Source organism: Podarcis bocagei, assembly GCF_964188305.1.
Source record: "Podarcis bocagei genome assembly, chromosome: 13".
Lineage (NCBI taxonomy): Eukaryota > Metazoa > Chordata > Lepidosauria > Squamata > Lacertidae > Podarcis > Podarcis bocagei.
In genome coordinates, this window is record NC_138138.1 from 14,589,738 (window position 1) to 14,617,633 (window position 27,896).

At 47.4% G+C, this 27,896-nt stretch overlaps 1 protein-coding gene across 4 annotated transcripts in view; it reads right to left on the reverse strand.

Moving 5' to 3' along the window:
* Window positions 1-8,508: 8,508 nt before the first annotated feature.
* SCN4A (sodium voltage-gated channel alpha subunit 4) overlaps window positions 8,509-27,896 on the reverse strand; it is a 98,064-nt gene continuing 78,676 nt past the window's right edge. For all 4 annotated transcript variants that reach the window (XM_081166012.1, XM_081166014.1, XM_081166011.1 and 1 more), the window contains exons 18-26: window positions 26,941-27,095; window positions 25,094-25,267; window positions 24,074-24,196; window positions 22,153-22,440; window positions 19,191-19,244; window positions 18,910-19,047; window positions 15,988-16,092; window positions 11,864-12,134; window positions 8,509-10,074 (exon numbers count right to left, since the gene is read on the reverse strand). In XM_081166012.1, the coding sequence (XP_081022138.1) occupies window positions 8,705-10,074; window positions 11,864-12,134; window positions 15,988-16,092; window positions 18,910-19,047; window positions 19,191-19,244; window positions 22,153-22,440; window positions 24,074-24,196; window positions 25,094-25,267; window positions 26,941-27,095 (2,678 nt within the window). In that variant the 3' untranslated portion in view covers window positions 8,509-8,704. The remainder of the gene's footprint in view (window positions 10,075-11,863; window positions 12,135-15,987; window positions 16,093-18,909; window positions 19,048-19,190; window positions 19,245-22,152; window positions 22,441-24,073; window positions 24,197-25,093; window positions 25,268-26,940; window positions 27,096-27,896) is intronic.

Below are 27,896 nucleotides of genomic sequence, written 5' to 3' on the forward strand. Positions count from 1 at the left end.
GAGCAGACTCAGCTGGTGCCTGCACCTGAGGATCCAGCACAGGTGAGGACCCTTCAGGCTCAGGCCCCAGCCCCGGCTCAGCTGGTTCTGGAGGCGGGGAATCCTGTGCAAGCTGGGATCTCTCAGGTTCAGCATCTGAGTCCGAATCCCAGGCCATCACACCAGGGACACTCACCCCTCCGTCCCTATTAACCTACGTCACTCCTACGTTTTGTAATCTGAGCTTGTACCCACTGTGCTTTCTGTTCTGCCACTTTCTGAGCTCTCTGTGACTTTGGAGAAGGGGTGTGAATGCTTTCCAGAGATTGTGAACTCTCTCTCTCTTCTAGTGTTTCTTCTGCTAGCTATTCCCCATCCAGTATTTCCCAGCTTCTGCCTTCTGAACAATGCCCCTCTGCAAACCACTGTTCCAAATCTATGCTGTCCTCCTGCTCCTGGGGAGATTCGGGGTTAGGATCAGGGGAAGAGGGTGGCTCCCACCATTCTTCCTCAATGCAGCCGTCCTCAGCAAGGTCCCTGACAGATGGCGGCAGCAGGAGCGGTCTAAGGGCCCCGGCTCTTGCAGACACACAGGGGCCCTTCGGTGGTCCTAGTCGCTGACCATAGAGACTACGTTGCTGGCGCAAAAGTACTGCCTTGTGAAATGACACAGGTCCCTCCTCTGACGCCCAAGGTGGGCTGATGGAAGCCTCATGGTTTTACCATATATCATCTAAGACTCCCTCATATAACCAAGACGTTTTTACACATGCCTCTTGCTAGCAGCCGTTGGGGCAGCTCAGACAGACCCATCCGTTTCCCATACAGTCGTACCTTGGTTTTGAACAGAATGCATTCTGGGAGGCCGTCCGACTCCCGGAACCATTCGAAAACCAAGGCGTGGCTTCCAATTGGCTGCAGGAGCGTCCTGTAGCCAATCAGAAGCCGAGGAAGCCGTACTGGATGTTCGGCTTCTGAAAAGCATTCAAAAACCGGAACACTCACTTCCGGGTTTCGATCGTTCGGGAGCCGATTTGTTCAGGAGCCAAGGTGTTTGACATCCAAGGTACGACTGTATTCCATTGGCAGTAAGCATTTATAGGGGCCGTGGGGATGGTGACACGAATGTAGAATAGAATGTCCCTATTTTCACCCGAGGAATGTTGGAAGGTCTGCGTAGGCTTCCTCTGAGCATGTAGGCTCAGTTTAGCTGTCATGGCTTCTGACCACCGACAGATCCAATCTCCGTGAATTCGTCTAATCCTGATCTAAAGCCCTTTATCTTCTCTGTGGGAATCGTGGACTTCCCATGGCAGTATGTTCCAAAACGGAAAGGTTCTGATTTTTCTCTTTTCATTGTCTGCTCATCAGTTGCTCATCTTCCTCAGCAGGCTTTTCAATAATAATAATAATAATAATAATAATAATAATAATAATAATAATAATAATAATAATTCATTATTTATACCCTGCCCATCTGGCTGGGTTTCACCAGCCACTCTGAGTGGCTTCCAACAAAATATTAAAATACAGTGGTCTGTTAATTAAAATACAGTGGTCTGTTATAGCCGGATGCAAGAAGGGCCAAACTGTGGACCTTTGTCGGTTTTGGACAGAGGTATATGGTGCCAGTATGGTGTAGTGGTTAAGAGGGGTAGTCTCGTAATCTGGGGAACCGGGTTCGCGTCTCCTCTCCTCCACATGCAGCTGCTGGGTGACCTTGGGCCAGTCACACTTCTCTGAAGTCTCTCAGCCCCAGTTTGTTGTGGGGGAGGAAGGGAAAGGAGAATGTTAGCCGCTTTGAGACTCCTTAAAGGGAGTGAAAGGTGGGATATCAAATCCAAACTCTTCTTCTTCTTCTTCTGGAAGCCTGCTAGGCTCATCTTCACGGCTTGTTCGTGAGGTCGGTTCGGCGGAAGCAATTTTGTCCTTGTGTGGCAGCTCCTTCCTAACAAAGCGCTAATACGGACAGCCTGCTGTAGTGCTGGTTTGACACACAGAGAGGAACGGGCGACGATGTGACCCCTTTCCCCTCTGTACGCCATTTCGCCACTCATTCCTATTCAACAGAGAGTCGAGTTTCACACTGCCATCTTTGGGGCAGCAAGCGTTGCATCCGATCAAATATGGATCTCTCTCCCCGTTGTTTCATTGCCTGGAACTGATGTCCTACTGGGACAAACCCCGTGCCTTTGGAATTAATGTTCTACAAGGACATGCTGTTCCCACAAGTGGGGAAAACAGATAATCGTGGATGAATTTGCAAAAAAGCCTTGTTAGGAAAACCATAAGGACACAGTTGTGTGTACATTTGAAGTGACCTCACCTTGCTTGTTTAAAAAGTATCGTAGCTCACAAAGCTGGCACCCAGAAGGGGATAGAGCTGGACCAGGGGTCAGCAACCTAAGGCCCAAGCGAGGGCCATTAAGAAACAATTCAAGACCACAGAGAGCCTACTACTACTACTACTACTACTACTACTACTACTACTAATAATAATAATAATAATATCTTTATTGTCATTGCCCCCTCTCGGGGACAACGAAATTACTTTACCTAACTGGCAATGTCACAGAACTCCTTCTCCCTTGCCCTGAGGTGTGAACAGAAACTGGGGGTTTGAAAGGTGGCCAGGGTAACAGGATGTGAGGTGACAGGAAAAGAGAGTTTTCAGCAGGCTGTTCTGGGAAGGAGGAGGAGGAAAAATGACTAGGATCCATCTTGGGCAGGCTGGCTGAAGGTCGGTTGGAAGTGGTCCCTTGGACTCCAAGGCTGTACAAGTCCCTCTTGAAATGACCACGCTGTAAGATCTGGACTCCCTCCATGCACACTGAAATTTAGGTTTACAGGTGAATAAACCACATTTCTTAAACCTACAACAGTCTCTGACGTGTCTCGATTTTCCAAAGGAACACAGACCGTGGGCGAGTGCCTGGAACCCCCCTGGGATTCTTGCAGAGTGTGGGTCATCGCACCCAGCTTTTCTAACAGTATGAACAGATATTCCCTTTCTCAAATCTAAATAATGGCACGCGGCTCTTCGCCTACTGAGAAGGAAAGGACTTGGGTGGCATGTTTTGCAGGCAGGCTTAAGCTACATCACCTCTCTCTTTCTCTTTTTAAACACCAAGAAAGGCAGGCAGGTGCGGGTGGAAGCGTTGGTAAGAAAACCAGCATATAGTTCTGAATGTAACAATAGCTCATTTACAGTTTATTTTAAGAAATGTACAAAGAAAACATTGCACAATGTTATGGAGTTAAAGCTTTTTCTTTCTTTATCACAGAGTGTCACATAATGTACAAGCAACAGAGTCTATCTGAAATGGAGCAGAGTCCTCTTTTCCACAGCTGTTAACATGTAAACACAGTTGAAAACTCTCGTCTCAGGTAACACAATTCCTGGACGGCCCCCTGCTCCGCGGAGTAGCTGAAAAAATTAGATTTTCCAGTAGGCAATTGGGAAACTCCAGTTTTGCCACTTGGAAGGAGAAACATCCCCAACAAGACTCCGCTGACTAAAATGCAGGCATCCAATCCTGAAAGAATTGTAGTCTCTGCTTGGCGAAGGGGAAGGGACAGGAAGATTACCTTTAATTGGGAGAAAAAATCACCTTGCTCAAGCAATAATCCAGGTACCCATTAGCAACATTTTTCTCTCATTCTCCAAAAGGCATGTACAAAACCGAACCAGTGATTTTGGGCGTCAGATTAGACGCTGCTGAAACAGACGCAGAGTTAATTTGGGGGTGCAAAAAATAAATTCAAAAGTGCATTTTCCTACCTGAAATTGGCTTGCAAAGCTTCAGGTGGCTAGGCTTCTAATCTAAAATTTTAAAACGCATTCCAGATATTACCGGATTTGATGGATTACTATGTTTTACCTGAAGGAGCGTCTCCACCCCCATCGTTCTGCCCGGACACTGAGGTCCAGCGCCGAGGGCCTTCTGGCGGTTCCCTCATTGCGAGAAGCGAAGCTACAGGGAACCAGGCAGAGGGCCTTTTCGGTGGTGGCGCCCGCCCTGTGGAATGCCCTCCCATCGGATGTCAAGGTGATGGACAACTACCTGACATTCAGAAGACATCTTAAGGCGGCCCTATTCAGGGAAGCTTTTAATGTATGATATTTTAGTGTTTTTTGGTTTCTGTGGAAGCCGCCCAGAGTGGCTGGGGAAACCCAGCCAGATGGGCGGGGTACAAATAATAAATTATTATTATTATATTATTATTATTTTATACATACTATAAGACAGCCAGAGTTGGCTGGGGAAACCGAGCCAGATGGGCGGTGTATAAATAAAGTTATTATTATTATCATTATTAAGACTTGAGGTGCAGTTCATCAGAGCTTAAACCCAGAACCTAGTGGCAGTTCTGGGGTTCAGTCCAGGGACATGTCGAGTAAGAATATTGAGGAATGGTATCCTGATAAAGCGAAAGCCTTCTGTGTGCAAAACTTTTTCTGCAGGGAGACCTTCACTGGGTGTACACAAACCAGCTGTGTGGGATGGTAACAGGAAGGCCACGACACATGCATTAAAGGGACAATAAACACAGGGAGGATGGCTGACCCTATTAGGGTGCCATGTGCGGTCTTAGTTTGTGCGCTAGACCTGTGGTGTGTACATAGGTAAAGGTAAAGGGACCCCTGACCATTAGGTCCAGTCGTGGCCGACTCTGGGGTCGCGGCGCTCATCTTGCTTTATTGACTGAGGGAGCTGGCGTACAGCTTCCGGGTCATGTGGCCAGCAGGACTAAGCCGCTTCTGGCGAACCAGAGCAGCACACGGAAACGCCGTTTACCTTTCCACCGGACCGGTACCTATTTACCCTACTTGCACTTTGACGTGCTTTCGAACTGCTAGGTTGGCAGGAGCAGGGACTGAGCAACGGGAGCTCACCCCGTCGCGGGGATTTGAACCGCCAACCTTCTGATTGGCAAGTCCTAGGCTCTGTGGTTTAACCCACAGCACCACCCGTGTCCCCGTGGTGTGTACATATGCGCATACAAACAGGAGTTGGTGCTTTTGGGCTCTGCTGTCGGTGGGGTGTGTTTGGATACCCTTCTGCTCCGCTCCTCAGAAGACATATGAAATTGCCTCCAAATCCAGCGCCGATACTCCTTCCCTCTTACCACCACCCCTAAAAATCACAGAATCATGGAGGGAAGCTCAGCTAAAGCAGGCAGAGGGCCTTCTCGGTGGTGGCACACGTCCCGTGGAACGCCCTCCCACCAGATGTCAAAGAGAAAAACAACTACCAGACTTTTAGAAGACATCTGAAGGCAGCCCTGTTTAGGGAAGCTTTTAATGTTTGATACATTATTTTAATATTTTGTTGGAAGCCGCCCAGAGTGTCTGGGGAAGCCCAGCCAGATGCGTGGGGTATAAATAATAAATTATTATTTTTATCCGAGACAGACGGCCATCGAATCTCTGCTTAAAAACCTCCAAGGAAGGAGACTTACATATTTCAGGCCCTATGCAAGCTGATCCAATTAAACAATTCCTCGGCGCCATCTATACTTTAAGACCAAAGTATGATTTTTTTTTATTTAAAAAAATCCGCTATTTTAAAAACTGCTCTGGAGAAAGGTGAGGTGGTGGTTTTGTGATGCTGTGCAGCGTTGCCATCTGGTGGAAGGAAGCAGAACTGGTTTCTCCTAGACTCTACTCTTCAGTGAAGGTGGACCGAAACAGACTGCTCTAGTTATGCGTGTCTATACATACCCACTATCTAGCAAATTGTTTGAAGTCCACAGGATGATACCCACCTACCCACTCACTCCTCATGGGTCAAGGGATGATAGCTAATTTTCTATTAACCTCAAAGTTTCCATTGTCAGAACATCCTGCCATTTGCTAGTTCTATCCGAAATTGCTCAGCGAGCCTTCTCTGGGGGATATTTTATTTGCACACTTTTTAGTGGTTAGGAAATTGTACAGATTCTCTATCTTAAAAAAAATAAGGTAAAGGACCCCTGAACAGTTAAGTCCAGTCAAAGGCGACTATGGGGTTGCAGAGCTCATCTCACTTTCAGGCCAAGGGAGCCGGGGTTTGTCTGCAGACAGCTTTCTAGGTCATGTGGCCAGCAGGACTAAACCGCTTCTGGCACAACTGAACATTGTAACAGAAACCAGAGTGCATGGAAACACCGTTTACCTTCCTGCCACAGCGATACTTATTTATCTACTTGCACTGGTGTGCTTTCGAACTGCTAGGTTGGCAGAAGCTGGGACAGAGCAACGGGAGCTCACCCCGTCGTGGGAATTCGAACCGCTGACCTTCTGATCGGCAAGCCCAAGAGGCTCAGTGGTTTATACCACAGCACCATCCATGTCCTTCCTATCATCTATCTGTCTATCTATCTCTGCAAGTGGAAAAAAAATAAAAGCTTTATAACCAGACTGGATTCTTACATCAACAAAAAGGCAGCCCCCCCCCACACTTTTGGGGTGGGTGGCAGCCTTTTCAAAGTTCAATCAACTGCCGCAGGAGGTCAATGATCCACACTACCCAATATACTGTTTCTAACAGACGGCAATAATGGTTGCCTCAGAGGTAGAGTGTGGCAGACAGAACAAATAAATCAATTTCTTATTGTCAGATTCAGTGGGGAGATGCAGGGCTGAGAGAGGGTAGTGAATACCAGTACAGTGGTACCCCGGGTTCCATACGCTTCAGGTTACATATGCTTCAGGTTACAGACTCCGCTAACCCAGAAATATTACCTCGGGTTAAGAACTTTGCTTCAGGATAAGAACAGAAATCGTACTCCAGCGGCGTGGTGGCAGCAGGAGGCCCCATTAGCTAAAGTGGTTCTTCAGGTTAAGAACAGTTTCAGGTTAAGAACGGACCTCCGGAACGAATTAGGTTCGTAACCCGAGGTACCACTGTACTGTTTCAGTTCTTAAATATTCATTTGTCTCCCATTATTTAAACTGGTTGGGCTGGGGACACAAGCCACTGGGAACATCTTCTTGCATGGGTGCAGTCGATATAAACAGATGTTTACCAGGAATATATTGCCTTTGTATTTCGGGGGGGGGGGGCTGGTTCAGGAAACTATTGGGTTATCCAGATAGCAGGTCCCTGCTGTGCAGTCTCTGAGATTCCCTTCCCTCAGCCCTGCGCATGGGAACAAACCACACAGACTCCAAGCTTCTAGGCCATACCCTGCCTGCTGTGTGGACTGGGGTGGGGAGCAATGTGGGGAAGTAGTGCCGTCAGGACAGGACTTTGGGGCAGAAGTCCAGGGCTCCATGCAGAAGAATGAATCTAAAATTACTCAAATGCACCACTGATGGGCTGGAGGGAGGGGCGAAGCAAAACAGCCTACGTTTCTGGACAGAAGATATAGTACTATGTAAAAGCGCAGCACATCTTCCTAGGTGATTGGTAGAGAATGAAAACAATTTTAAAGCTGACATTAAACCCTGAGAACAGATCAGCACATTGCTTTTGCTATTTATTTATTTTTACTTTTAAAAAATAAACGATATAGAGAGTTCAAATGGTTAAGACTCTTAATTGCACTTTAAACCATTTCTAACAAAAAAATATCTCGTGAGTCCTTCCAAATACTTGAAAGGAAAAAGCTGAAGCACGTTTTTTTTAAGACATTGTGGATTTTGTTCACCAAACTGTCCCCTCATTTCAATTATTATTCAGCTCCGTTCACCTCACCTTTGCATGCTGGAAACACTCCTAAGCCAATCAGTCTGTTACCAGGAGATAACATTAAGAAATACTTCCTTTTTATAAGAAGTCAGCCACAGAGCCCTATCCAGACGTTAATATCTGAGAACCAGTACAGACGGCAGTTCTTCACTGCTTTTGGAAAAGGAGGCGAAAATGGCTGAAGACAGAAGCTTTCACAAAGTTTGTCCAGCAGATAGCAGTTGTTAAATCCAGGGCTCTGTGCATTCTGCTTTCTGTGATCGCATGCGCACAGAATTTGACATTGGGTACTGAATTCGGCATCTTTAAAACCTCTGCTTTCGTTGAAAAAGCAAGCAGGTATCTAGGCCTTGAGGCTGCAAACATAAACCTTGAAAGTTTTTTGTGTGTGCATGTCTGTTGCATGCCAGTGATACAGAGGCAAGGCTTTCGTTCACCCCTGACAAGCAGAATAAATTATGCAGAATATGCAGCCACAGGAAAATATGCGTAATTGATTCAGGCCACAAAACCCAGCTTTTCATACATTTTTCTTTTTAAGTGAAGCACATACACAACTCTGGTTGAGTTCCTTAAAACTGGTCTTCTGGTTCCATGCCTAAGCTTGAACACGGCAGGACTCAAATTATGAAGACTTGCATCTTTGGCCATTTCCTTCTCTTCTGTCTCTTCTTCCAAGACTTCTGAAAAACGCTAGTAGGGAAGTACTGAAAGCAGAACTGGCCCTGGAACACGTGACATCGGACGCCGCCTACCATTAAACTAAAACACCTGTTCTTTTCACCTGCAATAGAGATTCACATTAACCTCATAAGGAAAAAATAAGGTATCTTCGCTCATTGGGGCGAATCTGGACAACAACAACAACAAAACCCCAACTTGAAACCAGGAGGGGCTCTGTTTCCCAAGTTACGATGTTGAGCTGAGTACAAGGAACCTGGTAAGAGAAGGTGGTTAGCTCACTACAGCACATGATTTTGGAAGGGCCCCTGTGAGAGAAGTCTTTTGGATCTGGATGCCAATTGACAGTTGGCCAAAAGTGCTTTGCATTATACAAACGACTCTTTCACACTACGTTTGGTGCCCCCCTTCTCTTTGCTTTTGCTGGGGTTGTCTTCCTTTGTTCCGCCGGAATCTTCCTTCTTCTCTTTCGTTTTCCTGGGGTCGCCTTCCTCCTTTTTGCCAGGATCTTCCTCTTCCTTCGTTTTGCCGGGATCGCCTTCCTCTTTTTCCCCACGATCCACCTCTCTCTTGGTTTTGCTAGGGTCATCCGTAGTCTCTGCACTGGCGACTGGTTTAAGTTCAATAGGTGGGGAGGTTTCTGGAGACACTTGGATGTCTACCTCTGAGCCCGAAGACCCATATATTTCATTCATTTTCTTCGCAATCAATCCTTCTTTCTCGGGGGCTCCTTCCAGCAGGGTCTCCTCATCCTGGCTGTGCCTGTACATGTAAGAGGCCTGTTTCATCGATCGCCTTAATAAATACCTCCGAAACGCCCGTTGGATTTTGGTGGCACACACCTCCTCCTGCTTCCTTTTCAGTGTGGTGGTGATGGGTTCGTAGGAGACCTTTGAGGGGTTGGCAGCCATAAACTTCTCCTCCATGGACTGCTTTAGAGCATCCATTTCCCCCGAGTCTCCCAGCACTTCTTTGGTAAGTGCAAAGAGGATGTCCAAGCAATGTATCTTATCCCCAGGAACCATGGGCAAGTCCAAAGTGATCAGCTTGATCTTGTTGGGCTTAGCGATCCGCAGCGGAGGTTGCAAGGTGTCCGCAAAGTCCGAGAGTATGGCGTAATCAATGAATTGTGTGGCGTCGGGGTCAAACTTCTCCCAAGTCTCATAGAACATCTCAAAGTCGTCTTCACACAGAGGTTCGCTGCTCTCCTCCGTGGCAACGTTGAAGTTCTCCAGGATGATGGCGATGTACATGTTGACCACTATCAAGAAGGAGATGATGATGTAGCTGCAGAAGAAGAAGATGCCAATGGCAGGGTTGCCGCAATCGCCCTTCACGTGGCTGCCAGGGTTCTGCAGTTCAGGGTCACAGTCCGGAGGACCGCTGTTCAAGATGGGGTTCAGCAAGCCGTCCCAACCGGCCGACGTGGTGATCTGGAAAAGGCAGATGATGCTGTTGCCAAAAGTCTCGAAGTTGAAGATGTCGTCCACGCCAGATTCCTTCTTCACGTAAGCGAAGTTGGACATCCCAAAAATGGAATAGATAAACATGACCAGGAAGAGGAGGAGGCCAATGTTGAAGAGAGCAGGCAGCGACATCATCAAAGCAAAGAGGAGCGTCCGGATGCCTTTGGCTCCCCGAATCAGCCGCAGGACACGCCCAATTCTGGCCAGGCGGATGACCCTGAAGAGGGTGGGCGATACGAAGTATTTCTCAATGATGTCCGAGAGGACAAGTCCTGAAAGACAGTTAGGAAGACGTCGTTTTTTTTCAGAACCTCTTGTCCATCATCAAAGAGATACAGTTTTTAAAAATTGCTAATAGCAAATGGATTTGCAGAGGCAGAGGACCTTCTTGGTAGTGGCACCTGCCCTGTGGAAGGCCCTACCATCAGATGTCAAGGAGATAAACAACTATCTGACTTTTAGAAGACATCTGGAGGCAGCCCTGTTTAGGGAAGTTTTTAATGTTTGATGCTTTATCGTGTTTTATCGTAATATTCTGTTGGGAGCCACCCAGAGTGGCTGGGGAAACCCAGCCAGATGGGCGGGGTATAAACAGTCCCGTTTTTCCCTCAAAAAAATGTTTAGGGGTACTCTCACTTTGGCTCAAGAAAACCACCATTTTATAGTTCAAATCGGGGAAAATAAATACAGTAAATGGACAAAAGTACAAAGATTCACAAAATGTTTAGGGGTATGTGTACCCCTGCGTCCCCCCAGAAAAAAAGCACTCGGTATAAATAATAATTATTCACACTGTGGAAAGGTTCCAGTCTTTTGTTCTAACAGCAAGCTGAACTGAGATGTCAAAGGTGCAAAGAAGCACAAAAGAATTAAAAAGAAACGGCATTTTAAAACACCACAATCTACTTGACAGGGACCTATGAGCTTATAAAATGATGATGGCGTAAAGCAGGGGTGGAGAACCTCAGGCTCCTGCTACATCCTTGGACCACCTGGATGGGTGATGAGCCCATCTCCCTGAAACCACACCCACCTGTCCACCAGGTGATGTCAGGAACTGGGCAGAGGAGGAATGGTGGAGAATGCCTCCCAAGCCTGACCCTTCCAGAGAAGAAGACAGTTCGGAATTACAACAGGGGTTTGAGGGAGGTCACAGCTCAGAGGCAGATGAGGGGGAAAGCTGGGAAATAATGGCAGAGGAGGAAGACCAGGGGAGAGACAGCTGACGGACTCAGCATCTTTAGAAAGCATTCCAGACCCCTCCTCTTCCAGAGAGCCTTGAAAGTAGGAGAGCAAAGAGCTCAAAGGCAGAGGGCACTTCTCAGCACCCGAGCAATGACTCATGAGAAAGTGGGAGAGATGGCGGGGGTGGATATTCCCTTGGGACAACACTAGGGACAACACCAGGAAAAAGGCCAGCGTCGTACCAACACTTGTCTAGCACTATGCTGCAGAAAAGAGGTTACAAGAGGCTTATCGGCAATACACATAATCGACTGAATGGCAAGCGAACATGATTCTGCTACAATGAATGGTAAAGGTAAAGGTAAAGGTACCCCTGCCCGTACGGGCCAGTCGTGTCCGACTCTAGGGTTGCGTGCTCATCTCACTTAAGAGGCCGGGGGCCAGCGCTGTCCGAAGACACTTCCAGGTCACGTGGCCAGCGTGACGAAGCTGCTTCTGGCGAACCAGAGAAGCGCATGGAAACGCCGTTTACCTTCCTGCCAGAGCAGTACCTATTTATCTACTTGCACTTTGACGTGCTTTCGAACTGCTAGGTTGGCAGGAGCAGGACCGAGCAACAGGAGCTCACCCCGTCGCAGGGATTCGAACTGCCAATCTTCTGATCAGCAAGTCCTAGGCTCCGTGGTTTAACCCACAGTGCCACCCACGTCCCATGTAACCCGAGGTACCATTGTATATATTTGTCCAGTAGCATCAAGAACAAACTTAGTTGGTCTCTAAGGTGCTACTGGACAATTTTTTTGTCAGATTTAAGAGTTATTAAGAAAGAGAGCAGGCTCAAATGCTGCCCATTTGCCACCTTCACATTTTCCTCACCTATGATGGAGATAATGACCACGACGAAATCAAAGATGTTCCAGCCGACCGTGAAGAAGTAGTACCGCAGGGCAATCATCTTGAGGAAGCACTCGGCCGTGAAGATGACAATGAAGATCAGGTTGATTTGGAAGAGGATGTTTACCTTGGTGTCGCTTTGGTCGTCTGTTTCCACCATCATCGTCACCATGTTAAGACAAATGAGGATCATGATGACTATATCAAAGGCTTGTTGGGTCACAAAGTCAAAGATCATCGCTTGGTATTTGTTCTTTAGTAAGGTGGGAGGCAGGCAGGCAGGCAGGCACAGGTGTGAGAGAGAGACACAGGAAAGGGACAAAGACATACAGGCAGAGACAGACGAGGGAAGAGAAGAGAAGAGAAATGGAGGAGAAAACCCCACACAAGAATGTTCAAGCGGGCAAAGAAATGGGAAAATAATCGCCCGGCATCCAACCCCATGGAACATGATCTAAGAATGTACTGTATTTTTCACCGTATAGAACACACTTTTTCCCCTCCAAAAATGAAGGGGAAATGTGTGTGCGTCCCATGGGGCGAATGCAGGCTTTCGCTGAAGCCTGGAGAGCAAGAGGGGTCGGTGCGCACCGACCCCTCTCGCTCTCCAGGCTTCAGGAAGCTATCCACAAGCCTTGGGAGCCCGCGGGAGTTCCTTCCGGGCTCCCATGGCTTGCAGAGAGCTGCCTGCACCCCGAAGCCTGGGCGCGCTGTACAGTCGCGCTCGGGCTTCGGGTAGCTCTGCGCAAGCCGCGGAGCCCTCCCACGGCTTGCGGAGAGCAGCCTGTTCTGGGGGCTGGGGTCGGGGGAAGCTCGGGGTTCCTCCGCCCCAGCCCCATGCCTGGGGGCGGGGGAATTCTTTATTTCCCCCCCAAAAAACTAGGTGCGCCCTATGGGGCGAAAAATACGGTATGTGTGCTCCAAAAAGTTTTTGTGTGGAATAACAGGACAGTGTGTTGGACTTGGTCTGGGAACACTCCTGGCTGAATAGGAACCTCACTGAGATGATTTGAGGCATACACACAATGGAATACTGGGCCTGGTCCACCTCAATAAAGTACTGGTTACGCTGCCATTTTCGCTGCCCTCCATCAAGCCTGCTCGCTGATTTGCTCAAAGACTCCTACAAATCAAGATGGTATCAGTACCTCGAAAAAAAGATTGAATCTTTAGGCATCGAGCTGGAGCCCCTGTACAATTCTAATGAGCAACACATCTTCCATAATATCCTAACTAGACTAAAGGATGTCGAGAGACAAAATATTATGGCAGCTGTAAACAAAATTTGCTCCCCCATATTCTATGATTTAAATATCTTAGATAGCAGAGCCAATTACGTCACTAAATTAATAATCCCAGCCCAACGTAGGGCTTTTATGCTGGCCCGGTTGAATGTCTTTCCCTCAGCATTTGTCTGGGGAAGATATCAAAACATCCCTAGAAACAAGAGATTCTGCAGATGCTCTATGAATGTCCCGGACACTGTAGAGCATATTCTCTTTCATTGCCCATTGTACAGCACGCTCCGTCAACGCGTACTGTCCCCTCTTTTGGGTGGTCTGGAACCCCAGCAAGGTGAATGTGTGGCATTCTGCCTATCCGACGTTGACCAAAGGGTAACGGCGGGGGTAGCCGAGTTTTTGGTAGCAGTCCTCCAAGGAGCAGGTTAACAAGGAAAACCACTGATTCTATATGTGTATATATATATATATGTATGTAGCCAACTGCTGCCTTTTTATATATATTCCAAGGCTTTTACATGTTATTTTCTCTCCTATAGTTTTATTTGCATAATGCCTAATAAAGGTTTGATTGATTGATTGATTTGAGGCAAGGAACCAACTCTCAGTCCAATCAGGCCAGCAAGGTTGCTATAAAACAGGGTTTCCCAAACTCGGAACTCCTGCTATTTTTGGACTACAACCCCCATCATCTCTAGTTAGCAGGACCAGTGGTCAGGGATGGTTGGAGTTGTAACCCAACAACAGCGGAGGACCCAAGTTTGGGAGACCCTGCGATGAGGCTGTGTTTTACTGTTTTAATGTTTTAATGTTGTATTTTAATCTTGTTTTTAAGTTGCATTTCAATCAATTTGTTTTTATATCGGGTATTAGCCGCCCTGAGCCCGGTCTTGGCTGGGGAGGGCAGGGTATAAATAAATATTATTAATATTATTATAAAAGTAACATAGAGAACAACTCATGAATTACTCACTACCTTTGAGCTCTTTGGAAGAACTGCAGGATAGAAAAGGAAGGAAGGAAGGAAGGAAGGAAGGAAGGAAGGAAGGAAGGAAGGAAGGAAGGAAGGAGGCAGTTGTTTTTGCTTTTTAATTTCTGAGCCTTCTGTTATGTAAATGCACATAAGGTTTGTTTATACTGCCCTAACCATGAGGAAAGGTTAAAAGCTCTGTGGCAAACTGAAAGTTTGTCCTCTGATCCTTTCAGACAGACACTTGCCTCCTTTGGCTTTCCTTGGCCGTTCTCAGGACCACTTTTAACAGACGCCTGTGGTCATTAAGAACCAGCAGGATACAAATTCCCTGACTGGTCCAAAAGCAGAATGGTGATCCTGGGCATAAGACTCTTATGAATTGTAAGTAGAAACACTATGTGTAGTTTTATTTGTTTATTTGTTTAGATATAATTTTAAAATAAATCTATTCTTTCTTTCTTTTTTTTGCAGCCTAGATAACGTCATGGGCAGAAAATACACAGGGCTAAGAAAAAGGAAATCATAGGCTGGCTCAAAAAAGTAGTGGTGTTTCAGTTAAAAATAAAAAAGCTTTAAAATAAAATAAAGGAAGGAAGCAGTGGGGAGTCGAGGGACTTTGATCTCAGCAGAAATTGGGAAGCAAAGGAGAGAGAAGGGAAAAAGGGAAGGCTGTGGTATGGTAGCAGGGGTGGAGAACAGGTGGAGATTGCCTGGGAAGCAAGCCCAGGTCTCCCCTTCCCCACTCCCTCCCTTGTTCCAAATAGATTTACAAAGATCCGCAACAACATCAGGGGTGCACACTACCTGCAGACAGGTGCGCGCATCCTCTGTTGTCACGAAGCCCAGAGCCCTGCATTCCCTTTCCGGCAGGAATCTTGGCTCAGCGCATGAAAGTAAGATCTCTTGTTCACACATCATGTAAAGAAAACTGACCTTTTGTGATCAAATGAATGTTGGGAATCATGCAATTCTGGCTCTGTGGGTGCTAGAATTCAAGATCTCTCGATGCAATGGACAAAAAGCCATGTAACAGGGCCTTAAGGAAGTTAAGACTATCCTCCGCCAGGGCCAGGGCCTTTTCAGTGATGGCTCCGACCTGGTGGAGTGCTCTGTCCCATGAGACTAGGGCCCTTCAGGATTTAACCTCCTTCCGTTGGGCCTGTAAGACAGAGCTATTCCGCCTGGCCTTTAATTTGAATTCAGCCTGATCTTTTATTTCCTTTATCTTCCTTCCCCCCTCCCCTTTTATGACAATCACCTGCTCTGAGACCCCACAGCTAATTCTCCCCTGGCCTCCTCGCTGTCCCAAGTAGGACCAATTCAGCCAGCTAGCCCTGGGGATTATCTAATTGATTTTTTATTTTATTGTTATTCATGTTTTTATACTGTATTTTATGCTGCTTTTATAATTAAGTGTTTCAAAGTGTTTTAAATTTGTTGTTAGCCACCCTGAGCCCGGTTTTTGAACGAGGAAGGGTGGGGTATAATAAATAATAATAATAATAATAATAATAATAATAATAATAATAATAATAATAATAATATTCAGTGGCTGTACTTCCTGCAAATTATGTTTGCATTAGTTGCCTTGGTATAATTTCTCATGCACCATTTCCACTGGCTTTTAACTGATATGGGTCTTCTGCACATTCTGCTAGCTTTATCGCTTTACTGCTGTGGCTTGGAAATTGTTTCATACCGATTTATGTTCTAATACGTTGCTGGGTTTTGTGCTTTGAAAAATTGTATAACCATAAAACCCAACATCATACAACATGCCAGAGTCAAGCCTTCGTTACGGTGCACTGTATTATGTTGTGGTTTAGGGTGCAGTTACTGTCGGCTACCTTGGGCCAGAAAGGTGGCTTCTCATTATTTAAGCAAATAAATACCTGGGGCCTTGGGATGGGTTTCTGCGGCTTTTTTGAGCCTAGCTTCTTCATGGCGTTGTAGTATTTCTTTTGTTCCTCTGTCATGAAGATGTCCTTTCCTCCAAAGTAGAAAAGGGAATCACAACTTATTAGACATGAGAGGAAGTCGTCTGTTGCAGCGCCCAAGACCCACGGAAGGTTTCCACTTCACAGCCCCACTTCACACCCAGTTTCCAGGGCTCAGAGTGAACCACAGAACCTGCCTTTTAATTTCTGAGGCTGAGCGATGCTAACTGGGCTGGATTTATAGAGTCTGGTCAATTTCGCTTGACCGCCTCCATCTTTTCCAAACACCCAAACTCCCCTCCCCGCCTTCCACTCGTAACAAGTCTCCTTCCTTGTTCCATAGCTGTCAAGCGTCCCTTATTTGGCGGGACAGTCCCTTATGCCAGCGCCCTGTCCCGCTGCTGTCCCTTATTGATGATGTCCCTTAAATTTCCTGGGTTTCAAAGGAAGCAGCTCCTCTCCCTCCCTCCCTGCCGGCCAGGGAGGAGGGAGGCTCCAACTGTGTTGCTTGGCTGCGTTGCTCACCCAATAAGAAGTCTAAGAACAACTGGGGGGTGGAGCTTGCATGCCTTGTGCCAATCAAATCGGCCATGTTGCCTGGGGACTCGCCTTTGCTCAGCGCTTCCCAGCGGAGAGGTGACGTGGTTTTCCTTGCTGCATCCCCTTTGCCTGGTTGCTGCGCTGTGGGAACCACCGCTTGAGGCTTTGCTTGGCTGCTGGTTGACTAAAATCCCTTATTTTGGCTGCTGATCCCTTATTTTCGAGGCTGCTGGTCCCTTATTTTCAAATCTGTAAGTTGACAGCTATGCCTTATTCATGCGCGCTAGTTTATTTTCCACTGTCGATCAGTCTGTCGCTCGACAGCAGAAGCCTCAAACGCTTCCCCTCACTTCCATCCTGCCAAAGGATGCTAACTCACTCTTCAATGTCTTGTGAGAGCTTTGGATTTCTAGAAACGTCCCTGTTGTTGCCAGGCTACTCTATTGTGGTCTTAAGTCTTGGGCTATTTAATTAAACTAAGGAAAGACGTATCTAACCGGCTGCTCTAAGCCCTGCTCCATAGCTGTCTTTGACTGGCCCAGTCCCAAAAATGGCCTTGGCCATCTTCTCCCTTCTCCCTGCCAAACCACTTCAGTCTATTAAAAGAAGGGCCCAGGAAAGTGAAAAGTTGTTCTTTCAGAGGGCAGGCGGTTTCCCTCCCTGATGCAACACACAAGTGCCTGCGGCTAACCAGAGGTCCAGGGAATATGTAGCTGTCTCTGTTTAGAAATGGCTTGATTCAATGAAAGCACAGTGGGGGGTTGGACTAGATGACCCACAAGGTCCCTCTGCAATTCTATGATTCCACCATTTTTGAAAGCCTGTTGCTTAAGGGTAGTGGGCTCTCACATTACTGAATGTCTTGAAGCAGCTGATGGAAGCACATTGCTCCCTACAGAGGTCACACCCACAGCATACATTTAAAGAACATTTAAACATATATCTAGAGTACATGACTCCACCGCCCCCCCCCCCATAAAAAGAATCACAGGGACTATAGTTTACTCCTTGCAGAGTCACAATTCCCAGCAACCTTAAACTACAGTTCCCATGATTCTTTGGGGGAAATCATGTGTTTTCAATGGGCAGTGTGTGTGTGTGTGTGTGTGTGTGTGTGTGTGTCAAAAATAATCATGGGAATTGTAGTTTATGAAGGGTGCTGGGAATTATAGCTCTAAGAGGGCTATAATTCTAGATTCTAGATTCCTTTTCATTGAGTAGGGAGGATGGAACAGGTAGCCTACTAAATCACCCCCCAACCCTGATTCCATGTACATTTGCGGGGGAACCCCAGCTGGCTATGTTGTCTACAAAGCCTATTTTCCTCATGAGTCTCCTCTTCCCCCACTTTCTATGCTCTTTGCCACTTTGGGAAGTTTTACTTCTGGCACAGAAACTGGTGAGGCATGAGGCTTGGTTCAAGTTAAGCCCTCTGATCTGCACATACTCCGTGAATCTCTGCTATTATGCAGAGAGTCCCGGCGCTGAGAGAATAGGATCCAGGCCTGACTGTGGAGCTCAGATTTGGTACCCGAGCTCAATATCAAGGTGGGCTTCCACCTCAAAAACCAGCTGTGTGAACTGGTCCCAGCTGATGTCCCTGAACTCTGCGCCAGATGCTGACTCCTGTAGCTGTAGCCGTGCAGGTCAGTTTGCATTCCTTAGTGCAGAAAGTATTGATCTGATGTGTAGAGATCTTCCCTATTCTATTTAATTCAAGAGGGTTCTGGAAGCTTCTCTGTGTGAAAGAAACTTCATAATGTTTGGGTTATTCCCTCAGAGAAGCTGTGTACAGCTGGCTTAAACTGGTTCTGTTATCCTTCTGTCAAGGTCATGCTGACTACAAAAATAGGCCAGAATGAGCCTAGGTTTCACATTCTCTTTCTATCTCTTTTCCTTCTGGTGTGGTATTCTGTATGTAGTGTTAAGGTTTAGACTTATTATAAGTTATTGTTTAAGTCAGGTCTGGTGCAACTGGATTTCCTATGGACAGTGCCAATCCTGAATGTATTGGATTTGTGACCATTTTGCTCATTTGCCTTCAGTAGCAGTAAAGCTCTGCTGGATGAAATATTAATTGCCTCTGGTCTATTTTTTGGGGAATCCTGCAACGCGTTTACGTTTTTACTCTGCTTACTATTCCTTGGAATCTACTCTGGATCAATACCGAGTAGAATTTCAATGACAGTGCGAGCATCGCTTCCAAATAGCACGCGAGAGTCATTCTACTCAAAGATAAATGTCTGAATTGTGCCTCAAAGTCCAATTGTATTGCTGCGGGAGGTGCCCACTAACAGTGACGCCCGCAGCTGAAACCCAAAGCCAAGAGACACTTATCTTTTTCTTCTGCTGGTTGAAGTTGTCGATGATGACGCCGATGAAAAGGTTGAGAGTGAAGAAAGCTCCAAAAATGATGAAGATGACAAAATAGATGTACATGTAGAGGTTGACTTCGTATTCGGGCTGCTCCTCAACCTGGGAGGTCAGAGAAGAGGTTGAGAAGAGACCCTCTCTTGCGGTCGGGGCCCCCGCTTCCCCCATTGTGCAGGCCAGACCCGGTTGCCCCTACAACAGGCCTGTGGGACTGAGCAAACACCTCCTCCTCAGCCCAGAATTACCTCACGGGAGTCGACAGCTGCGTACATGATGTCCATCCAGCCCTTGAATGTGGCCTACGAAGAATGCAGAAGGATAAACTCATTGTGGTGCCTGGCAGAGGTGGGGTCTTGCTGCTAGGTTCTTAAAGCACTCGGGGCGGGGCAGAACAGAGATCCACAAGATCAGGGCTGTCTTAAGCATATGTGGCGCCAGGGTGCAAAAATCTGCCCAGCACCCTCCCCCCCTGGTTGCCCAGAGTTGTCAACCTTTTTGGGGCTGGCCGTCAAGGCGTGCAGGCAGGGCAGAGCAGGGCACAGAGAAACGCTCTGGGCAGGCCTCTCCACAGCCCTACGCCAATCCCAGGTGCGCAGGAGGGCAAAGCAGCCACCCGCCTCAGCACCCCACTGGCTCGCTTGCCCCCGAACTTGTGGCAGAGAGCCGCCCGCAGCAGAAGAGCCCGCTGTGGAGCTCCGATGGGCAGGCTCTTCCCCAGATTCCAACTCTCGGGCCCCAGACTCTCGGCCTGGCGCCCCTGAGAGCCGGGCACCCGGGTGCCCAGCACCCCTAACGCCTATGGTCAAGACGGCCCTGCACAAGAGAAATGTGTCCAGTTCTGGGCACCACAATTCAAGAAGGACACTGACAAACTGGAATGTGTCCAGAGGAGGGCAACCAAAATGGTCAAAGGCCTGGAAACGATGCCTTATGAGGAACGGCTAAGGGAGCTGGGCATGTTTAGCCTGGAGAAGAGGAGGTTAAGGGGTGATATGATAGCCATGTTCAAATATATAAAAGGATGTCACATAGAGGAGGGAGAAAGGTTGTTTTCTGCTGCTCCAGAGAAGCGGACACGGAGCAATGGATCCAAACTACAAGAAAGAAGATTCCACCTAAACATTAGGAAGAACTTCCTGACAGTAAGAGCTGTTTGACAGTGGAATTTGCTGCCCAGGAGTGTGGTGGAGTCTCCTTCTTTGGAGGTCTTTAAGCAGAGGCTTGACAACCATATGTCAGGAGTGCTCTGATGGTGTTTCCTGCTTGGCAGGGGGTTGGACTCGATGGCCCTTGTGGTCTCTTCCAACTCTATGATTCTATGATTCTATGCACATGTCAATTTATACTCTTGGAGGGGGGACCCCAAACCCAGAAATTAATAAATAGAAGGATTTTGATTATTTGGGATGTGAAGGGAGAAATACAAGCTGCAGAGGAATTCCTGGACCAGCCTATGCCCTGGCCAAGCTAGGGCTGTTAAGAAACAATATAAGACCCATTGAGGGCCACTGGCAGTGCAAGTGAACTGCCCTCCCTCCTTGCCCTGAGGTGTGAACAGAGAGGGGGGGGGGATTTGGAAGGTTGCCAGGGTAACTGGGTCTTTAGCAAGGTACGGTGGGAAGATGAAAGTAAGGCTGGCTGGGAGAGAGACCTTGGATTCCATGGCTGCACTGCTGTAGGGGATAAGCCCCTCTTGAAATGACCATGCTGTAAGATCTGGACTCCCTCCATGCAGGCTGAAGGTATAAATAGGTGAATAAACCACGTTTCTTAAAGCTATGACAGTCTCCACTGAGTCTCAATTCTCCAAAGGACCACAAACGCTGGGTGAGTGCCTGGAACCCCCTAGGCTCTTGCCACCACTCAGCAGGAAGAGGGGGAGGCACCCAACTTTTGTAGCAGTTCATATGGATGCTTTGGGGCTAAATAAGATGGCTGGTAGGTGGAATCTCACCAGCACCTCCCTTTTTCAGTTCCTTTCCCTGCCACAAGTGCTCCTATACCTGTGGAAGCTCACCATGCAGTTCAGAACATTGGTTGTTAGCTCCGTCGGTAGAGCATGGAGCTCTTGATCTCAGGGTCCTGAGTTTGAGCCCCAGGTTGGGCAAAAGATTCCTCCTACATTGCAAAGGTTGAACTAGATGAGCCTTCTGGATCTATGATTATGTAGGGTTCAATATCAAATGGGGAAGACTCCCTGCTTCTGAAGTTCACCCTTCAACTGGTGGTGGGGAAAGAGTGCTTGAGAGGGGGGTGCACCAAATTGGGACTGGGCTGTGCGCCCCGAATCTCTGTTGTGCAGTTGCCATTGAGTAACTAGAAACTAGGGTGAATGTGCCTCCCCAATGAGTAGGCATCACAGTGTTAGAATTTTAAGGTCTCAAAGATAGAATAAATATTCATAAACGTACACATATCTAAATACATGAACCATGTGTCTGAAATAGTACAGGAGAGCAATCCTGAAGTTATTTTGACTCTCCCAACATCCTCAAATATTCCTCTGCAGTAAGGGAGGCAAATGGGGAAAGCCTTCCCATTGTCTTTTTGCTTGCAAATCCTGTCTTAAGGGAGTCTTTGTGTATGAATAGGATGAGCCTGTGACCTGGATTCAGGAACTAAAATATTAACCATCACAAAAGAACGACCAGGCTGCCCAGGTAATGCAATCAGTGACTATTATCAGGTATCCTGGCAGACAGGATTTCTGCTGTAGAACGCCTCCTTCTGTGATGTATGTATGTTTTTTGGGGTGGTCTTGGGCTACAGGGTGGGCAATTTCAAAAGTCTATATAAGGGCTTGTGCACCATTTTTCAGGGTTCTCCTCCCTCCTACGTGTGGTGAGTGGGAACCCTGCCGCAACAGCGCCTTGAATAAAAATCAGGCTTACTAGCTGCTTTGCTTTTCAATATACTGTACTCTGGTTGGACTCTGTTATTTTCTCCTACCAATAGGGAACCCACTTAAGGACTCTATACGGGCTCCGGAATACCCCATAAGGGAAAGGGAGCAGTTTTCTCTTATAACTGCAGCAAACCACCAGGGAGAAGTTTGGATACAGCACGAAGGAAGGTTGCCACATTGACAAAGACTTGGCAGTGGGGTTCTTCCTTGCAAGGCATGATGGGAGAAAAGTCCTCCGAAGAAGCGTATTCAAAGGAGGCCCCTAGCAGGCAGAGAAGGAGGGGCGAAGGAGGTACACTCACCACCTGCAAAAGGGAGAGGTATCCCATGCCCACATTGTCAAAATTGACCTTGACGTTGACCCAGCGGACGTCCGTGGCATTGTAAACGTCGAGGAGAGTCATGCAGTCGCTCTTGTTGTTCACCACGGAGAGCTCGAAGTAGTCGCCCGTGGTGGTATTGATGCAGCGATAATACTTCCCTGCGAAGAGGTTGACCCCCATAATGCTGAAGATGAGCCAGAAAATCAGGCAGACCAAGAGGACGTTCATGATGGAAGGGATGGCTCCCAGAAGGGCATTCACGACCACCTGGCTCCCAGAGAAAGAGGCAGTTTAACCAAAGTGAGGCCGAAACTGATTTTTTTGTTTTTCACAAATGCAAAACACAGCCATCTTCTTTTTAAAAAACAAACAAACTTTAAATTTAATTCCACATTTAGAGTTTTTCAAATTATATTGCTTGTAGGCTAGAAAAGGCAAGAATGTGGTTTATCAGCTTATCGGAAATTCAACAACATTCAATCCATATTGGCCCAAATATAAGCCACACTCCCCCCCACCCCCAATTCCGACTGTGAAAAGTTAAAGCGCGGCTTAAATTTGCCACCTTACAAAAATTGGCTTTTACGATATTGCTGTAGTTTTCTCCTACATTTGCCATTTACGGGTGTGAGTGCCTGCGGAATTTGAAGGGAGCAGCTTATATTCAGGTATTGTCTTTTTTTCCCCTCCCCCCCCCCTTTGAATTTTAAAGGTGCGGCTTATTTGCGGGTGTAGCTTATATTTGGGCCAATAAGGTAAGTGGGAATGATCCTCAGAGCTACCAAAAGTTTATAGGGTTGTCCGAAGCAGGGATTGCTAGGGATGAGCTCCAGAACCTATTTTCAGTGCCATAATAGAGTGGAGAATATTCTGCACATGTGGATACAATAGCACACTCTTCACCCGTGAAATGTGACGCCATCCAGTGTACTGGAAACATACAAGACTCTAGGCTCGCCCAACTTGGCTTTTGCCTCACACTTTCTGACTGGGAAGACCTGGTTTCTCATCCCCGTTCATCCATAGTCCTTGGATAACCTTGGACAGTCACTATCTCTCATGCTGGCTTATCACTTGGGCGTTGTTGCAAGGATAGAATGGGAGAGACAACTCAGTGGCCACTATTATGAGCTCCTTGGAGATGTAAAGGTAAAGGGACCCCTGACCATTAGATCCAGTCGTGGCCAACTCTGGAGTTGTGGAGCTCATCTTGCTTTATTGGCCCAGGGAGCTGGCATACAGCTTCCAGATCATGTGGCCAGCATGACTAAGCCGCTTCTGGCGAACCAGAGCAGTGCACGGAAACGCCGTTTACCCTCCCGCCAGAGCGGTACCTATTTATCTACTTGCACTTTGATGTGCTTCCGACCTGCTAGGTTGGCAGGAGCAGGGACCGAGCAACGGGAGCTCACCCCGTCGCGGGGATTCGAACCACCAACCTTCTGATCGGCAAGTCCTAGGCTCTGTGGTTTAACCCACAGCGCCAGCCGCGTCCCCCTTGGAGATGCAAACATCTTTAAATAAAATAAAAAAATTCCTTCCAGTAGCACCTTAAACACCAACTAAGTTAGTTCTTGGTATGAGCTTTCGTGTGCATGCACACTTCTTCAGACTTTCGTGCATGCACACGAAAGCTCATACCAAGAACTAACTTAGTTGGTCTTTAAGGTGCTACTGGAAGGAATTTTTTTATTTTGACTATGGCAGACCAACACGGCTACCTATCTACTATCTTTAAATAAATTAGGCACCAGAAACCACTGCTCAAAGGACACATTTCTGAGGCGAGCCTGAGCCCCAGAACCTCCTTCCAAGAGACACGAAGTCCTCACTCTGAAATCCTCACCACTCAGGGGAGGAAAGTGGGGAGCGAAACCTCGAGGTGTCACGCAAAACTTACCCTCATGCCTTCAAATCTGGACAAAGCCCGAAGAGGTCTCAGAGCACGGAGCGTCCTCAGGGATTTGATTGCCCCCAGCTCCGAATAGCCCATCCAGTTTGCTGTCAGGCTGATGAGGGAGACCTGGTGGGGAAACCAGAACGCTTACAGACAAAGCTGGCAAGCACGATAAGAGATAGACCACCGAAAGGATCCCTGGTCAGGATGCAAGTTTCTTATCAAACATCCTTAAAATATCCACAAGAAGGAACATGGTTACCCATTTAGCGACCCATGTTTTGGGACCAGTCTTCGAGACGGATACATATAACATCTACTGTCAGAATCAAATTTTGTCAGCCAGCTTCTACGGTTAATACTGTGATGGGTTTGCAGCTGTGTGTTTGTCAGCAAAAGACAACAGCAGGGTTGGGAGGGGGAGGCTGCCAGGACTACAGGCGGTGTGATGTCACCACAGGAAAAAACGTCCTTTTTACCCAATGCTCGGGTTGCGGTTTTAGCAAGGGTTTTGGGGAAGAGGAAGGGTGGGGCCTGAGGCCACACAGGCTGAGGGACGGACAAGTTGTGTAGAGGAGACACAGGGATGTTGTCTTGGCTTCTTTCGAATTCAGTGCTGTGCTTCTGTGGGCAGCAAGTCCCTTGTGAGATGTGATGCTCAGAACCCTTTCTCCATCCAGACTTGGGAGTCAATATGTGTAAATAAGCCATATTTCATAAAGACACTACAGCCGGCATAGGCAAACTCGGCCCTCCAGCTGTTTGGGGACTACAACTCCTATCATCCCCAGCTAACAGGACCAGTGGTCAGGGATGATGGGAACTGTAGTCTCGAGACATCTGGAGGGCCGAGTTTGCCTATGCCTGCACTGCAGCCTCCACTGTGGCTCATTTTCCCCACACAAACCCCGGTTAAGACCCCATGGAATTTTCGCCTCTTGGCAGAGATTGGGGTAGCCAGCAACGATACTAAAAATGGACTCCTGTTTCAAACAACTCCCTCCCCCTCAAGCCACAACTTACGTCAACAATGAGGAAGTCCAGCCAGCACCAGGCATTGGTGAAGTAGACCTTGAACCCATAGGCCACCCACTTGAGAAGCATCTCGATAACGAAAACATACGAGAAGACCTTGTCAGCATATTCCAAGATGATGCGGATGGTCCGACGACGCTCTATGTAGATGTCTTCGAAAGCCTGAAAGAGGAAGAGGCTCAGAGTCATATGGGGAAACCTTCTCTGCAACCCACCCACGTGGGTAAGTAAGTAAATAATTTTTTATTTATACCGCGCCCTCCCCGGCCAAGACCGGGCTCAGGGCAGCTAACATCAAACACCGCTCTATAAGACGCATCAGACCACAAGACGCACCGAGTTTTTGGAGGAGGAAAACAAGAAAAAAAATATTCTGAATCTCAGAAGCCAGAACAGCAAGAGGGATCGCTGCGCAGTGAAAGCAGCAATCCCTCTTCCTGTTCTGGCTTCTGGGATAGCTGCGCAGCCTGCATTTGCTCCATAAGACGCACACACATTTCCCCTTACTTTTTAGGAGGGAAAAAGTGAGTCTTATAGAGCAAAAAATACGGTACATTAAGATACAGCTAAAAATAAGAATCAGGATAGAATTAAATGATTGCCCACGAATTACAACCATAGGGGTCGGGAACCTCAAGTAATCATCAGGGCCAGCTATCCATGTTGGGTGTACTTCAGGACAGAATACCAACCATGAAACCAGTGTGATTCATTGCTCTCTCTCTCTCTCTCTCTCTCTCTCTCTCTCTCTCTCTGATTATGCCATGCCTCCCAGTGTGGACAGAACACAGTGGGATGTTTATAACAAAACAAAACAAAGTACAACCCTCTCCCAGGTGTGAAAAGTCAAGTGCAATTCCATTTGCTGTTTTATAGTGGAAAAGCAATGCTTGGGTAGCACGAGGAGACACCCACCTGGAAGCAATGAGGTCAGAGATCACACCCACTAGCAACTTATTTGAGAAGAACCCTAGAATCATAGAGTTGGAAGGCACCCAGAGAGTCATCTAGTCCAGAAATCTCAGCTAAAGCATCCATGACAGATGGCCGTCCAACCTCCAAGGAAGGAGAGTCCACAACCTCTGGAGGGAGACCGTTCCACTACGGAACAGCTCTTACTGTCAGAAAGCTTTTCCGCATGTTTTGTCGGTGTCACAGTCCGGTTCACGGGTGATCAAAGTCCTGGCAGGGGACGTCAGGACCAGGGGCAAAATGGTGGGGTGGGAGCAGGAATGGGGGTCCAGGAGTCAGGAAGCCAAGAGTCCGAAGGTCAGAGAGCCAGGAGTCAAGGGTCCGAGGGTCAGGAAGAAAGGAGTCAAGAAGCCGAGGTTCAAGGATCAGGAAGCAAGAAGCCAAACGCGGCAAGGCAGGAAGCACGTTGCTGTGGCAAAGAGCTGAAGGGAAATGCTGACCTTATATCCCTTCCCAGCTGTTGCCACCAGGTGCTGTGAGTTACCAATCGGCCTCACCTGTGAGGCCGTGCCTTGCCTCTCCAGAACAAACTTAGGAAGGCCCCAGTCCTGCCAAGTCCTATTGGTCACAGGGCTTGGCTCCTGCACGCACACCTGACTGTCGGAAACTCCTTTCTTGTAACTTGAAGCTGTTGGTTCAAGTCCTACCCTCCAGAGCAGGAGAAAGCAAGCTTGTTCCTTCTTCCGTGTCACAGGCCTTGACAACTCTGTTGGAACTAAAGTGAGGTCTCTTTTCTTCATTCATCCAGGAAGATATGTGGGACGGGATTCCTGAACAACCATGTCTAATACTTTGCCCTCTCTTTTCGGAGCAATTTCAAACCATTGCCCTTCCCCCCCAAGGAGTAGCTAGCCCTTACTTACCAGGGCTCCACTGCTAAGGAGGATCATGAGGATGATGAACGTCTCAAACCAGTTGTGTTCCACAATCTTGAAACACGTCTTCCGGAGATTCCACCACTTCTCCCCCTTCTCTGTCTTGACGTCAACGTACAGGCAAGGGCATCTCCGGACACAGGCTGCAGGTAGAGACATGCCAATAGTAAGCCCACAGCTAGGAACAGAAGAAAGCTGCAGTTTCCATTCTGACCTGTACCTTTCACAGACAGCGCTGTTTCCATTTTGCTGCAGTTTGGTTTCTGCCAAACGCTATCTCTCTGTCTGCTGCTTAACGTATGCTATGTAACTATTTATATAACATTCAGTCGTCTCAATGAAAAGGAAATGCAAACAAAAACCACCCCAACTAATTAATGATGTCTGGTTTGCAGACTTAAAAAAAAAAACCTGCACATGCGCGAGGACATTCTGTTTTCTGTTACTTTGTCATGTACTCTAAGGCTGTTTTAACAATGAAAGCCAGGTTCTGGGCCTGGGCCCTGTCGGTTAATAATAATAATAATAATAATAATAATAATAATAAAATTATTATTTACACCCTGCCCATCAGGCTGGGCATCCCCAGCCACTCTTGGCGGCTTCCAACAAAATATTAAAATATAGTAATGCATCAAACATTAAAACCTTCCCTAAACAGAAGAAGAAGAAGAAGAGGAGGAGGAAGAGGAGGAGTAGTTTGGATTTGATATCCCGCTTTATCACTACCCCAAGGAGTCTCAAAGCAGCTAACAATCTCCTTTCCCTTCCTTCCCCACAACAAACACTCTGTGAGGTGAGTGAGGCTGAGAGACTTCAGAGAAGGTCACCCAGCAGCTGCATGTGGAGGAGCAGGGAAGCGAACCTGGTTCACCAGATTACGAATCCACTGCTCTCAACCACTCTTAACCTCTTAACCACTACACCACACTGGCACTCTCAAG